This window comes from Leptodactylus fuscus, chromosome 10 (genome assembly GCF_031893055.1).
Source record: "Leptodactylus fuscus isolate aLepFus1 chromosome 10, aLepFus1.hap2, whole genome shotgun sequence".
NCBI lineage: Eukaryota > Metazoa > Chordata > Amphibia > Anura > Leptodactylidae > Leptodactylus > Leptodactylus fuscus.
In genome coordinates, this window is record NC_134274.1 from 70,275,118 (window position 1) to 70,290,019 (window position 14,902).

At 45.0% G+C, this 14,902-nt stretch overlaps 1 protein-coding gene across 1 annotated transcript; it reads right to left on the reverse strand.

Annotated features, from left to right (window-relative positions):
- Nucleotides 1–224: 224 nt before the first annotated feature.
- Nucleotides 225–11,985, reverse strand: NDUFS8 (NADH:ubiquinone oxidoreductase core subunit S8). Its single transcript, XM_075288055.1, has 7 exons — nucleotides 11,939–11,985; nucleotides 7,891–7,944; nucleotides 5,571–5,633; nucleotides 4,706–4,795; nucleotides 4,434–4,606; nucleotides 1,895–2,023; nucleotides 225–887 (listed from the first exon to the last, which is right to left on the reverse strand). Exons 2-7 carry the CDS (start codon nucleotides 7,937–7,939, stop codon nucleotides 756–758), a joined length of 636 nt encoding a protein of 211 aa, XP_075144156.1. The 5' UTR covers nucleotides 7,940–7,944; nucleotides 11,939–11,985; the 3' UTR covers nucleotides 225–755.
- Nucleotides 11,986–14,902: the final 2,917 nt, after the last annotated feature.

A 14,902-nucleotide genomic window follows, 5' to 3' on the forward strand; every position in this document is an offset into this window, starting at 1 on the left:
CTCGCTCATCTCTAATAATAAAGAAAGTTATACCAACCTCCCTGGATCCTCATCCTCTACAGCACCAATTCCAAGACTTACCAGGTCCCTACAGGTTTCCAAGACCAGGGTAATACAGGGACCCGGTGTCAAACACTGGTGAGATCATGCGGTTTCTTTAGATTTTTATAACTATATACCTATGCAGCTGTGCTGACAATAATTCACACTACATTCAACCTAAATTCAAACAAAATCGGATTTTATTAAGAAATACATTAATTTAGCTGAGGCACAAATATGCAGAGCTGATGCCAGAAACCTACAAAGCTGCACTCCTAGAATCCCACACAGACTGTACATAACGGATTGATGTACGAGGGTTATGACATCTCTAAGCCCATAATATTAAAACCTTCCAAGTCATTTCTACTACTGTACTAATGCTCCACAGCACACACTTAGGAGGCCATAGCCAATTATAGGAACACCTCGGGTTTTAATAAACTGGGATGACAAGAAACCATTATATTAAGAATATTGAGAGGTAGCAGTGAGTAACTCATTGGATGGTCGGACGGCCTCATCAGCTGCTTCTTTATATATGTGACTGACAAGTCTCAAGTGGATGCACCGGCTGCAGGTTGTCTTCAATACTTCCCTTGGAGTGGGTGCTCTGAAAGGTGACTGAACAGGGGGACATGTATGTCAAGAATGATTTCCTGTGCACAGAAACGCTAGAAGTCAGCTTTGAGTATCGGATGGGAGGAGAGCCCTTAGCGATAGAGGAAGTCGGCTTGGATATTTGCGCCAATCTCTGCCTCCCATTTATCACCGTTGTTTAAGAGCTTCTCTTTGTTGTACAAAAGTTCCTCGTGCGTTTCTGTGCTAAACTCAAAATTCGGACCCTGGAACAAAGATATCAGAAAATAACTCAGCACCACAATAGTTCATAGGTCAACACGTTGGACATTTAATAGTTGTGTGTGTGTGTGAAAAATGGTGCAAAAAGCAACAAGCACCACCTGTAGGGGGGTGACACTGCCTGGTCTACAAAGGAACAAGGGGCTATGCTACTAATAGACACTCCAATGCACAAAGAGGAGGTACATGATACAGGATATATATGTATCTGAATATTATATACTACACAATATAACAAGATGTTATTTAACAATAAAGTACACAAAGGTTTCCTCGTGTTACCTTGGAATGTTGCGCAGCAGAAAACAAAAACATACATTCCCTGTAACGGGAAAAGTAAGGGCCCTCTAGTGGCCAACAATAAAAAAAGTCTTTATGTTTATTATGCGTATTTAGGACCGTACGGTTCCTGGAAGAGTACAGTATGAAATAAAAAACACTGCAACCAGTTAGGAAACAAGGTCCAATGCAAAGTAACGCAATGCGATGTGTGAGGTCTAAAGCAGCACGGCCATACTACAGCACATAAATAAACTTACAGAACTCTGTCTATGTGCAATTCGTTATTATAGCAGATTTTTACATCATTAAGGGAGATTTCCCATCCAAATGTATTTAGGACATAACTGCACAATGGTTGTGGGTCCCTCCGCTGTATCTATGGGACTCACAAGGAGACAATGACCTGTGTTGACCGATTATTAAGCACAGCACTGGTCACATACTCAATGCAATGCCCACTTCAATACACAGTATAGGATTCAAAGCAGAATGTGACCCCATAGTCTTTAATACAGTGAATCATGGAAAACCAGTGACCACATCTACTGATCCATTGAAGTATGTGGCAAGTGCAGTCACTGAATGGCCAGATTCTTGTTCTTGATAGGTGAGGGTCTCCAAATAACATTTTAGCCAGCCAGGAAGATTAAAAAAAAAAAAACGTCAGTCAAGTGCATGACTTTTTTGTATAAAGTTATAGATCACCCACCTCCACTATAGCGTCCACAGGACATGCCTCCTGGCAGAAGCCGCAGTAAATACACTTGGTCATGTCAATGTCATATCTTGTAGTTCGACGGCTGCCATCTGCACGAGGTTCTGCCTCAATGGTGATGGCCTTTATTGAGAAAAAAATAATTTTATAGGCTTATTAATAGGCAACTAACTAAGAAAATTCATAGTCAGGCTCTCTGGATAGAAGGAGTGTGCAAATTAACCCTGAAGACAGTATTAGTGCCACACTAGAACGTGAAGATTGAGTCATGGACAGGAGTGAGGCTAGCCCATGCCATTAAAGTTCCCCCATTGCCTGGTGCACCAGACACCTCACAGGGGTCATAATAGGGGTATTCTAGGCTGAAAACATTGATGACTTACTCTAAAGACAGGTCTGGACACCCCGATCGATTGGCTACTCTGAGCAGTTGATATGCAGAGAATGGAGCAGGAAACAGACAGCTCTGTTCTGTATGTAGAGGCAGGGCAGAGTCACTACAGATTAAGTTCAAGTGAGGATAGGTCATCAATATATTCATCTCAGAAAACCCCGTTAACGAGTGGTCAAGTAATTACCGTATATACTCGAGTATAAGCCGACCCGAATATAAGCCGAGGCCCCTAATTTTACCACAAAAAAACTGGGAAAACTTATTGACTCGAGTATAAGCCGAGGGGGGGAAATGCAGCAGCTACTGGAAAATTTCAAAATTCAAAATGGTCGGAGTTTTTGGGTGCAGTAGATGCTGGGGAAGGGGAGGGGGTGTTTTGGTTGTCTGTCTACCCCTTCCCTGAGATTGAGGACTGGGTTTTTTCCCCCACTTGGAATTCAGCCTGGCTGAATATAGGGTATCTGCAGTGCTCCTATTAACCCCTTCCCGATGGAACAGGAGCACTGCAGATACCCTATATTCAGCCAGGCTGTAGTCAGGCTAAATTCCAAGTGTGTGTGTGGGGGGGGGACCTAGTCTCAGGGAAGGGGCAGTTAGACAACATTTCTAATGTGTATGTGTTTCACAGTATTAACAGTAATAGTTATTACTTATATGTGTTTCAGGGGAAGGGGGGTGATTTGAATTTTTAATACTTTATTTTTTTATTTTTTACTTTTTTAAAAATTTTTTTTTTTTTTTTTGGCATTTATTAGACCCCCCTAGGCGTCTTGAACCTCAGGGGGTCTGATCACTAATGCATTGCAATACATAGCAAAAATCATCATTTCTTTTGCAGGCTGCATAGAGCCACCTGCAAAAGAAAAGCACTGCAGGCCGGGGAGCCTTTACAGAAGCGCTGAGGGGAATCCCCAGTAGGAGCGTTGAGGCAGGACCTGAATGAGAACCTCTGTCATTCGGACCTGAAGGGGAACTGCAACCAGCCGCCGGCAGAAGCACTGAGGGGATTCCCCAGCTGCCAGGGATTCCCATCCGGCGGGCCGTAGTTCCCCTTCAGGTCCGGCAGCCAAGGTCTTCCTTCAGGTCCGGCCTCAGCGCTCCTGCCGGCGGAAGGGGATCTCCCTCAGCGCCGCACTCGAGAGAGCGGTCGCGCCCGCTCCCTCCTTTCTCCAGGGGCATGGCAGCGCCTGCCGCATCCCCGCAGCGGTTCCCCTCAGAGGCTTCCAGTGGTTGCCATGGTGACTGCTCTGGAGCAGAGCGGCGCCATTATAGCTAAAGACCCGGCATCCATACACAGGGGCGGGTGCCGGGCCGCAGCATCGCCACGCTCCTGGCACGAGTGTGGCGCTCCTGTTCATTTCAAACTGTAGAAGTACTTATGGTACTTCTGCTAGCAGGGCCAGAACGCGGACACACGCCGGGTGCGGGCCTAAGGTTACGTGGCCACGTCACCCAGTGTGTGATAGAGCAGTGTGTGTGTGGGGGGTGGAGTCTGTGTTCCGGGCCTGCTAGCAGAAGTACCGTAAGTACCACGCACGAGCGTGGCAATGCTGTGGCCCGGCACCCGCCCTGATGTCTGTATGCGGGGTCTGGAACTATGATATTGCTGAATTACCGTAATGACCCGAGTATAAGCCGAGGCGGACTTTTTCAGCACAAAAACTGTGCTGATAAACTCGGCTTATACTCGAGTATATACGGTATATCAGTTTTGAGCCTTTCACTAACTTGTAAACCCCAAATGCAAGAAGAAGAACTTAGCAAGGAGGAATGCAGGTCTTTTAGTACATGGCTTGGTAAATTGATACCCCACCTAAACAAATGACAGGGTGACTACTAATATGAACAGGACAATTCAGTGCCATTCCTTTCCCTGCATGCAGGACAAAGGAATAGCTATCAGCAGCATCGGGAGTAAGGGCATATCCATGTGCCATGGGAGATAAACAGGTTGCAATACAATAAGCTGGTACCATCAGAGAGACAATGAAGCATTACACATTTCCATTGAACTCAATGGGTTCAGCTCAGCCCTCCCCATTCAAATGAATGTGGCTGAACCGAAAGATGGACGTGTGACCAAAAGATGTGATGTTCCTGAGAACAGGGAGTAATTGTTTGAGGATTTTACCTCCTTACCTGAGCAGGGCAGATGGCTTCACACAGTTTGCACGCAATACAGCGCTCCTCTCCAGATGGGTATCTGCGCAATGCATGCTCACCCCGGAACCGCGGGCTTAGAGGGCCCTTCTCAAAAGGGTAATTGATAGTGGCTGGCTCCCGGAACAAGTAACTTAGGGTCATTCCAAGGCCTGACAGGAAGACAAGGGTGAGAAGTAGAGAATACAACCTCAAAGACGGCTGAAACTGCCTCAGTGTTAGTGGACAATTCCTACTTCACCACATCTCACCTCTAAACAGCTCAGTCCAAAGCAATGTTTGGGCCGCCCGGTCGGTCACAGACTTCAAGCTTGTTTCTTCTTCCCTAGCATTCACATACTCTAATGGAGGAGAAGAAAATGGAATTTACTTTTATTTTCTACATAACACATACGCTTTTTCTAGTTTATACTTTCTTGAAATTGACATTAGAATTACCGTACATACTCGAGTATATACGGTAAATATTCCATACAATGGTCACTTTGGTACATATTATGTACAGTGTGGCTATAACGACGGCTTGGATTGGTGTAATTTCTAGTCATATGTTTTTATTACACTATGTTTTATTTATTTTTTTTTTATTTTCCACTGCAAATGGGACAACCCTAGAAGAAATAAGAAAATCACAGCAAATAAAGGATATTCAACCCTGAAGCAGGTAGACATGCTAGATCAGTGGGCTGTATTTGGCTGTTTCCATCACTGCCATACACTTGAATGGAGCAGTCATTCTGTATGTCGCCATTCAAGCTCCTTCTAGCTTAGGTCTTGTTAACTGAAGACTAAGATCTTTCTGGCCACCAGGACCCTGTGCTCAGACCCCACCACCATACTACCCATCATCTACTAGGCTTTAAAGAAGATCAAAAGTCCTCAGCATAGAGGAAAATGGCGACTGCCAATGGCCGTATAGTTTTTCAGGTAAACCATAATAATAACTTATTCACCTATCCAAAGTATAGGCGATTTGTGAATAATCATTGGGCGCTTCAACAATGTGACTTAGCTGTGCAAAAGTTGCTGAACTATAAGGTTTAAAGAGTGGTCCAGTGGATCAGAATAACTATTTGGCCACCATTACAGTATATCCCCCATAAAGAATTCACTTACTGAATGAATGCATCTGAGGCGCCAGGCTAAAAGGTCTGATCAGCGTCTGCGAACATGAGGGACCTGAGAGGAAATCCGAAAAAAAAACACTTTACAATGTGCAATGGAATACCATCCCCTCAAACAGGCAGGTAACACTAGCTAAGAGACAAACGTTCTCTGTCCCTAGATGGACTTTGTATACTGATTAGAGATGAGCGAGCACGCTCCATAGAAATGAATGGATGCACCTGGTTCTACCGCTTTGACGGCGGCTGGCCGCTTAACCCCCCGCGTGCCGGCTATGTCCATTCATTTCTATGCGAGCGTGCTGTTCGGATCGGCTGATCCGAACAGTACTCGCTCATCTCTCATACTGATGCCTACATACGTTCTTCTACATTAGGACATTCTTCACACTGATGACCACAGATAAGCCGCTTCAGCAGGTGCTGTAGTGGATTGCATGCAGGTATAGCAGTGGTCCTGGGGAATTGCTGCATTGCTCCTATTACTTGTATAGGAACAGTCTACAGATACTCCCCATCCCCTGCACCAGCTTCCGGCTGCTGAAACTGCTGACCAGTGCCGGGTCCAGGCGTCGGACCCCAAGAGATCCCATACTAATGACCTAGCTGTGATCCTATATGGAAAGAAGAACTTTACTGAGCCAGTCCGAGGCACCATGACAGTTGTGAGCAAACTTGACATGCATTTGCCAGTTTCCTGCAGACTACACATGTACAAGGCTCCAGACTCTCCTCCGACAGATGATGTTGCACAGTATTGAGTATGTTGTTTTTCAATGCCCTGTTCTCTGGGCAGATAAGTTGCCCGTCAGAGGCTTGTCCTTCTCCTCCATGGCTCTAAACACTCCTGTCCATATTAGATGGTCTACCCCCGTCGTCCAATGTGTATGGCTACATTCACAGAAGAGCTCCCTGATAAAGCAGAAAGTATGGCTGTCTCTTTTATTGCATGCAATAACACAAAAGTGAGTGGCAGCTCCATGAATGTACTTTTTAATACCCGCCATCTGGAGTCATGGTAATGGGACTTTGTGTTTATTATGCTGTGCTCCACTTGTTGGGTGGCATGACCTGTGATGAAACATGGCAGCCATTTACTAGTTCACCAGATAATTATTCCAAGCTGTGGACGAGTTCTCTCTGTGTATTTACACTGTCTTACTGGATTACAGGCCATCAGCCGATAATACGCTCCTGAGACGGTGCGACAAGACGTGGAGGAACAGAAGTCACATCTGACAGGGACATTACAAAGCTTCTCTATGGTAGACAGGCATCTGGATAAGCAGCTTGGACATAGTAAAGAACTACTTGTAGCCCAATGTCACGTTAGGAAATGGACTACTGAAAAGGACAGTATTAACCATGTAACACCTGAGCGCTGCACGGCAAGAGATCTAAGCCGGTTACCGTTTTATTCTGCTATATAGTCATAGATTACTCCCATTTACTATCTTATTTCCCTTATTTCGGCTGAGGCCCCACGTTGCTGAAACGCGGCTTCTTTAGTTGCACATTTTGCTGCGTGTTTTTGAGCCAAAGTCAACAGTGGCTACAGAGGGTATGGGAAATATATAGGAGGTTCTTATACTTCTCCCTTCTACTTAATCCACTCCATACAGCACTTTTGTCTCCACATAATTCGTGTGGACACTGCGCGTAAAACACATGGACCCCATTATAGTCTACGCATGGACCCCATTATAGTCTACGCATGGACCCCATTATAGTCTACGGGGTCTGTGTGCTTTCTTTGCTAACCGCTTTTTAATACATTCTGTATTCCATTCAAGGGGTCCCCAAGCGGATTTCTTAAAGGAATACCGAACGCAGATGTGAACCGGGCCTGAGGCCCAAGGGGGACAGGGGAGAATATGGTGATGACGATCTTTGGGCAGTGCTGTGAAATATGGTGTTGATAAATAAATTCATGAAAAAATAAAGGATCTCATGCTGAACGTAATGGACTTCAAACTGCGATACCAGCTCATGAACCCCCACTAATAATATTCCCCGACACATCACATTTATTACTATAATGCATTGTGACTGTAATGTTCATTGACCAGGGCTGGATATCTTCTTTTCACCTGGCCATTACTGTAGGGTTACACTTGTCAATCACAAAGACAAAGCAGCCAGTTGGATAGGTGGCCATGCACAGAGTCCTGGCCTGGAGAAAGCTTTATATCAGTGAAGTTCATGCAGTGTACATACAAGTATGATGCACATGGCCAGGAAATACAGCCCAATCCCAGGACGTGACCATGTGCATGGCCACTAAGACATAAACTGTGACATTACAACCGTACCTGCTCGCTTGGCAGCATTGTAGATGAGTCGAGCTCCCAACATGCTCATGTGCGCTACAGAAATAGGAATGAATAATATATTATATATATGTAAAAGCGGTTAAAGCAGTATAGTATAGCAGCATTATATGCATTAACTAAAACGTAAAGATAGCTTACAGTCCAGACAACAGTAACAATAACACCATTAACAGATCCAACTTTTTTGAACAACAGGTACAGTCACTTATTGCCCCCCACCAAAGTCATTACTCATTGGATGCATGGGCAGTTGAGTTGGAAAGTGAACAGAAGAGGTATATGGGTCATGACAAATCTCCCCAGTGCCCATGCACTCCATGACTTATCCTGTATTATCCTTCAGAGCTGCACTCACTACGCTGCTGGTGGAGCCACTGTGCACGATCATTATATTACTGACATATTCTAGTGTCATTGGGTAGACTATAACTAGCTAGGGCCACGGTCACTCGCTAAAATACAGTTGTATATCATTGTATAGCTGAAGGACACCATAAAAGCCACCTGCACATCAGCTCAGTGTTACGTGACAGCACAGCAGTTATCACTTGCACCACTTGTCTGCGGAATTCATTTTGCAGTTCATTTTTGAGATTTTTGTAACCATCTTAGTGGTGACAGTCCGTTGTCTCCATCAGTTGCCAATGGAAAAAACCATGAATGCAAGAAAGATCTATGGACTGACACCCAGCCATGATGTCCTTATTGTGGCCATGTTATCTTCTCACATACTACTGCATCTCAAATTAGAATATCATCAAAAAGTTCTGGAGTGTTGCTCAGGGGTCAAAGGTGTTTTCAGATGAAAGTCAATTTTGCATTTCATTTGTTTGGTCTCAGAGTCTGGAAGAGGAGCGGAGAGGCCGCTGTACACAATCCAAGCTGCTTGAGGTCTAGTGTGAAGACTCCACAATCGGTGATGGTTTGGGGGCCATGTCATCTGCTGGTGTAGGTCCACTGTGTTGTATCAAGACCAAAGTCAGCGCAGCCGCCTACCAGGAGATTCCAGAGCACTTCAGGCTTCCCTCTGCCCATAAGCTTTTTGGAGATGGATTTTTTTTTTTTCAACAGGACTTGGCCCCTGACCACACTGCCAAAAGTACCAAGACCTGGTTTAATAACCTCAGTATCACTGTGTCTGATTGGCCAGCAAACTCGCCTGAATCTATGGGGTATTGTCAGGAGGAAGATGAGACCCCAGACCCAACAATACAGACAAACTGAAGGCTGCTGTCAGACAACCTGGGCTTCCATGACACCTCTGCAGTGCCGCAGACTGATCCCTCCCGGTCACATTGTCACACTGATACCGTCATTCATGTACTAGGAGCCCCCACCGAGTATTGGGGGCATTTACTGGACAGACTTATCATTTGGCCAATATCTCTGTGTTAAATAATGTTTTTACAGCTGGTCTTATATATAATAAATCTAATATTCTGAGATAATGACATTGGTTTTCCTTGGCTGTAAGCCATAGTCATCAACATTAACAGAGAGAAACACTTGCAAAAGTTCCCTCTGTTTGTAATGACTCAATAGAATATATGGGGGGGGGGGGGGTCACTATTTCAATTGAATTACTAGAAAAAAAAATAGCTTTTTGATGATATTCTAACTTATTGAGATGCCTGAGTATGTGATGCCCCTGCCTGATAACCCGTCCATAACAAGGTAAGCATGGCTGGGGTTCTGATAAGCGCAGTGACAGTGAACCTTTTAGAGACCGAGTGCCCAAACTGCAACCCAAAAGCCACTAAATTAAGGGCCCGAGCGGCAATTTAAACTTAATACTGTGCGGATCCACAATTGCGGACAGTTACGGACCCAAAAAATTACAGTTGTGTGAATGGGGCTTTACAGAACTTTCAATAATACAAACAACTTTGTACTGAAATGTAAGGCTCTCTGCATTTAGTACTTTGAACAATTAATGTTCACCATTTACATCACACAGATCTGTTTTATAGTGACCGTGCAATGTTATTACAGCCCGTACTAATATCATGTCTGCTATAAAACAGATACTGTGTGATATAAATAGTGAGGGGACCCCAGACAGTATTATATGCTCCACACTAGGCCCACCACACAGTATTATATTCTTCACAGTACCCCCCCACAGTGTTATATGCTCCACAGTAGGCCCCCACACAGTATTATATGCTTCACAGTATCCTCCCCACAGTATTATACAATCCATAGGAGCCCCCCCCCCCCACAGTATTATATGCTTCACAGTATCCTCCCCACAGTATTATACAATCCATAGGAGCCCCCCCCCCCCCAGGATTATATGCTTCACAGTATCCTCCCCACAGTATTATACAATCCATAGGAGCCCCCCCCCCCACAGTATTATATGCTTCACAGTATCCTCCCCACAGTATTATACAATCCATAGGAGCCCCCCCCCCCCAGGATTATATGCTCTACATTGGCACCCACCCACAGTATTAAATGCTTATCAATAGCCCACCCCAGTATTATATGCTACTCAGTACACTCCCCAGTACCCCCCCAACACATACAGTATTATATGCTCCACAATACACATCCTCCCCGTGTTATATGTGCCTCAGTATTATATGTTCTTTAAATCTGTTAAACTGGAAGGTAAACCCCTAGAATTTCTGTAATGGAAACTGAAGAGTTTGTTTCGCTTCTGCCCAGCATTACAGTACGGCCCCCAGAAACTGGAGAACCACAAAACGCTTGTCAGAGCGAATACTGATAGTTTTAGTTGGTAATTCCTAAATGTCATTGCTGATAGTTTCCTAAAATTTTATCCACTTTGCCAGTACTCTGTGACATAACCTACCACAGCTACTAGTGTACGTGCCCCAGGGAAAGGGTAAGGGCTAGTTCACACGGGGACATGGAGGAGGATTTTGACAGCGGAATCCACATCATAATCCTCCTCCATACGTCAGTCTATGTCGACTGCTAGCAGAGAAAAAGAAGCCACATATGACCTTTCTTCAAGCGTTTTCTGCCTGAAGAAAGCAATAGAAGTGAATGGGAAGCGTTTTTTAGCGCGCGTTGCTTTTGCAAAAAAACATGTCTCGTTTTTTTTTTTTACAAAAAAACGTGCGGTAAAAAATGTGACGTGTTTTTTGCGGCTCGTTCTCTTAAAGGATGGGAAAACCGCCTGGAAGCGGTTTTTACAACAAAACGCACCACAAAAAGCGTGCCAAGGTCAAAAAAACCTTCCTAATTAGGAAGCGTTTTTATCCGGTACCAAAATAAGCCACACGTTATTTACGTGTGAACTAAGCCTAAGAGTCCTGCACACTCCATCCTAAAGCGGGCGCCTGCCAGAGCACTGTAGGGTCATTTAATAGGGCAGCAGATCGATCCCCCATGGGTTGGTGTTGCACAGATACAAAGTGATGTACAAAGACTACTGAGCAGACGCAGCACCAGGACATGGCGGGAACACTATAGGATTACTAGCTTCCCATATGATACATATAATAGATCTCTCTATCACACTGGATCCTATAGGATTACTAGCTTTCCATATGATACATATATATATAGTAGATCTATCTATATCACACTGGATCCTATAGGTTTACTAGCTTCCCATATGATACATATATATAATAGATCTCTCTATATCACACTGGATCCTATAGGATTACTAGCTTCCCATATGATACATATATATATAATAGATCTCTCTATATCACACTGGATCCTATAGGATTACTAGCTTCCCATATGATACATATAATAGATCTCTCTATCACACTGGATCTGTACGATCTGCTGACCAGGTCCATGTATTCCCACCATTCTCTCCTATTAGTAGGTTACTCCGCAGTCTGCAGTTATGTCACTGACATGGAGCCTTCCCTTCTCCTCCCAGCAGTTATGTCACAGCGCCCTGGTTACGTGGCCACCTCACACACACACAGCCCGGGCTCCGCCATGTCTGACTGACCTCACCAGCCCCCCGTCACTTATACACGAGCCTACGACACCCCAAAACTTATAGAACAACATGTTTATAGAGTGTCACCTTCAGCAGCGGCCACCGACACAAGCTCCTCCTCTTCCGGCCCAGGCTCTCAGAAGTCACGCTTGGAGTTTACTGGCGCACGATAGTGACGTCAGTGTTTGAGGCGGCCATCTTTACTTCGGGCAAGTTCCATCAGACTCTACACCAGAGTCCTCCAGTAAAAAGACCCCAGACCATGAGTTTCCACTTATGCATACAGACCCCAGACCAGAGTCCCAAATTTTTAGACCTCAGACCAGTGCCCTACTGTGTAGACCCCAGACCATGAGTTCCCCTTTTGGATACAGACCCCATGAGCCCCCCTTTATGGATACAGACATCAGACAAGTGTCATATACATGTATTCCAACCCCAAACCAGAGTCTCCCAGTTTACAGACCCCAGACCAGAGTCACTGTCATGTATACAGACCTGAAACTAGAGACGCCCATGTATACAGGCCCCAGCTCAAAGTCACTCTCTGACTGACTATGTATGGATGTAAAAAACAAAAAAACTTTGCAAATCTTCAGTAGGTGATACCTTTTTTAATGGCTAACTCATAATGATGACAGAATATGATGTTTCGAAGCTTCCTCTGAGCTTCTTCTTCAGATATAACTAAAAAACACTCTGTAGAGGCTGCATATTTATGACTGGGCACAGTTCTATAAATATGCAGCCTCTACAGAGTGTTTTTTAGTTATATCTGAAGAAGAAGCTCAGAGGAAGCTTCGAAACGTCATATTCTGTCATCATTATGAGTTAGCCATTAAAGAGGACCTTTCACCACTTTTGGGCACATGCAGTGTTATATACTGCTGGAAAGCTGACAGTGCGCTGAATTCAGCGCACTGTCGGCTTTCCCGATCTGTGCCCGGTGTACAGAGCTTACGGTGCCGGTACCGTAGTGCTCTATGGTCAGAAGGGCGTTTCTGACCATTAGCCAGAGACGTCCTTCTGCCTCGCGGCGCCTATCGCACTGTGCTGTGGAGCGGGGAGGAACGCCCCCTCCCTCTGCTCACACAGCTCGTCCATAGAGTACCGGCACCGTAAGCTCTTTACACCGGGCACAGATCGGGAAAGCCGACAGTGCGCTGAATTCAGCGCACTGTCAGCTTTCCAGCAGTATATAACACTGCATGTGCCCAAAAGTGGTGAAAGGTCCTCTTTAAAAAAGGTATCACCTACTGAAGACTTGCAAAGTTTTTTTGTTTTTTATATTTTATAACCACTGGCTAACACGGTACCAAAACAAACATTTTCCTTTTATGTATGGATGGTGTATCTGAGTTCCTGCCTTTTTAACCACATAGATTATGGCTCTTTCAGATGTTAAATGCAGCTACATCCGGACTCTTAAAGGGGCTCCATCTGCAAAATTTTGCTGTATAAGCCCCACATATGTGTGAATAGTGTACACTCCTGCGGCACTGCCATTGAGAAAAATGGCGCCGGAGTGTGCGCAGTAGCTGCGGAGGGAGTGCTACTGCGCACGCGCCAGATTTCAACCAATCGGATTTGAATCGCCGGAAGAAGATGAAGATGGAGCCGGGGAAGAGCCAGGACCGGAGGGCGTCGCCTAAAGAAGAAGAAAGAAGAGGTAAGCAAGCCAGAAGATGACGTCGGATCGTGCATCACCGCCCAGCGTGCACGATAGGTATGATTTACATCTATGTTTTTATAGTTTCATTTTAAAATGGGAGCGGGGTATAAAATAAGATTAGTGGTGCCTGAATAGCCTTTTTAAAGGCTATTCACGCATATGTGGGGCTCATACGGCAAAATTTTGCTGATAGAGCCCCTTTAATCCAGCTTTAGGCTGAGGCCCCACTTTGCTGAAAAGCAGCTTTTTTGTTGCAGGTTTTTCTAAGTTTTTTTTTAAATCAAAGCCAAGTTGGCTACAGGAGAAAGCAACAACAAGGACCTAGATCCGCAACAGGGAATCAGCGCTCACTGGTAGGCTGAAGAAAAAACGTGTTGACAAATCCAAGTGGAGAAAACCTTTTATTGGGGTTAATAAAAACAGAAAATCACGACGTGTTTCGGACCTGCTCAAAACCCTTTCTCAAATGCAGAGTAACAGGTCACGTCGGGCCAGATGCATGACCTGTTACTCTGCACTGGAGAAAGGGCTTTTAGGTGGCCCAAAACGCGTTGTGATTTTCTGGTTTTATTCATCCCAATAAAAGGTTTTCTCCACTTGGATTTGTCAACCCAGTTTTTCTTCTGCCTACCAGTGAGCGCCGATTCCCTGTTGCAGACCTAGGTCCTTGTTGTTGCATTCCATTATTCTCCGGTCTCCCGGTATAAACAGGTCGAACGGCTGCCACCCTCACCTTAATATCTACATGCATTATAGGGTGTTGTGACTGACACAACCCCACAAGGTGAGAGGCCATCTCAATATCTTCAAGATTAATACTACACTTAGTGCGCTCAGTGTCTCGCCCTCTTTTCTTCCACAAGTTGGCTACAAGAGGAATGGGAAATATAAAGGAAGTTCTTGTACTTCTCCCTTCAGCTCAATCCACTCCTGACTTTGGCTCAAAAAACAGCAAAATTTGTGACACAAAAAGCTGCTTTTCTGCAATGTGGAGCCTTATAATTTCATCAGTGAAACTCAGTCCGCATGTTGAGCAGATTTCCTGGTTTGCACCTTATGCCGGGTGAGGGACTCCTAGCTGTATACTTATCTATACTGTTCGGAGTCCCTGCCCCCACTGACATACTGTACCATAAGGCGCAGGACGGTAAATGTGGCCACACACAGACCAAGTTTAACGGCTGAAACTCTACTGCATGAATGCGCTCTTAGTCTTGGTTCATATCTCAATATGTTGGGAAGGGTCGTGACATATACTTCCAATGGAAGCCTGTATTCACTGTATACATCCTCCATGCAGCCCCCTCCCCCATCTCACCACAAGAGATGTTGAGACTCATGTTTGGGAATGCTTTGCTCCTGGCAGGGTGACATCCCAC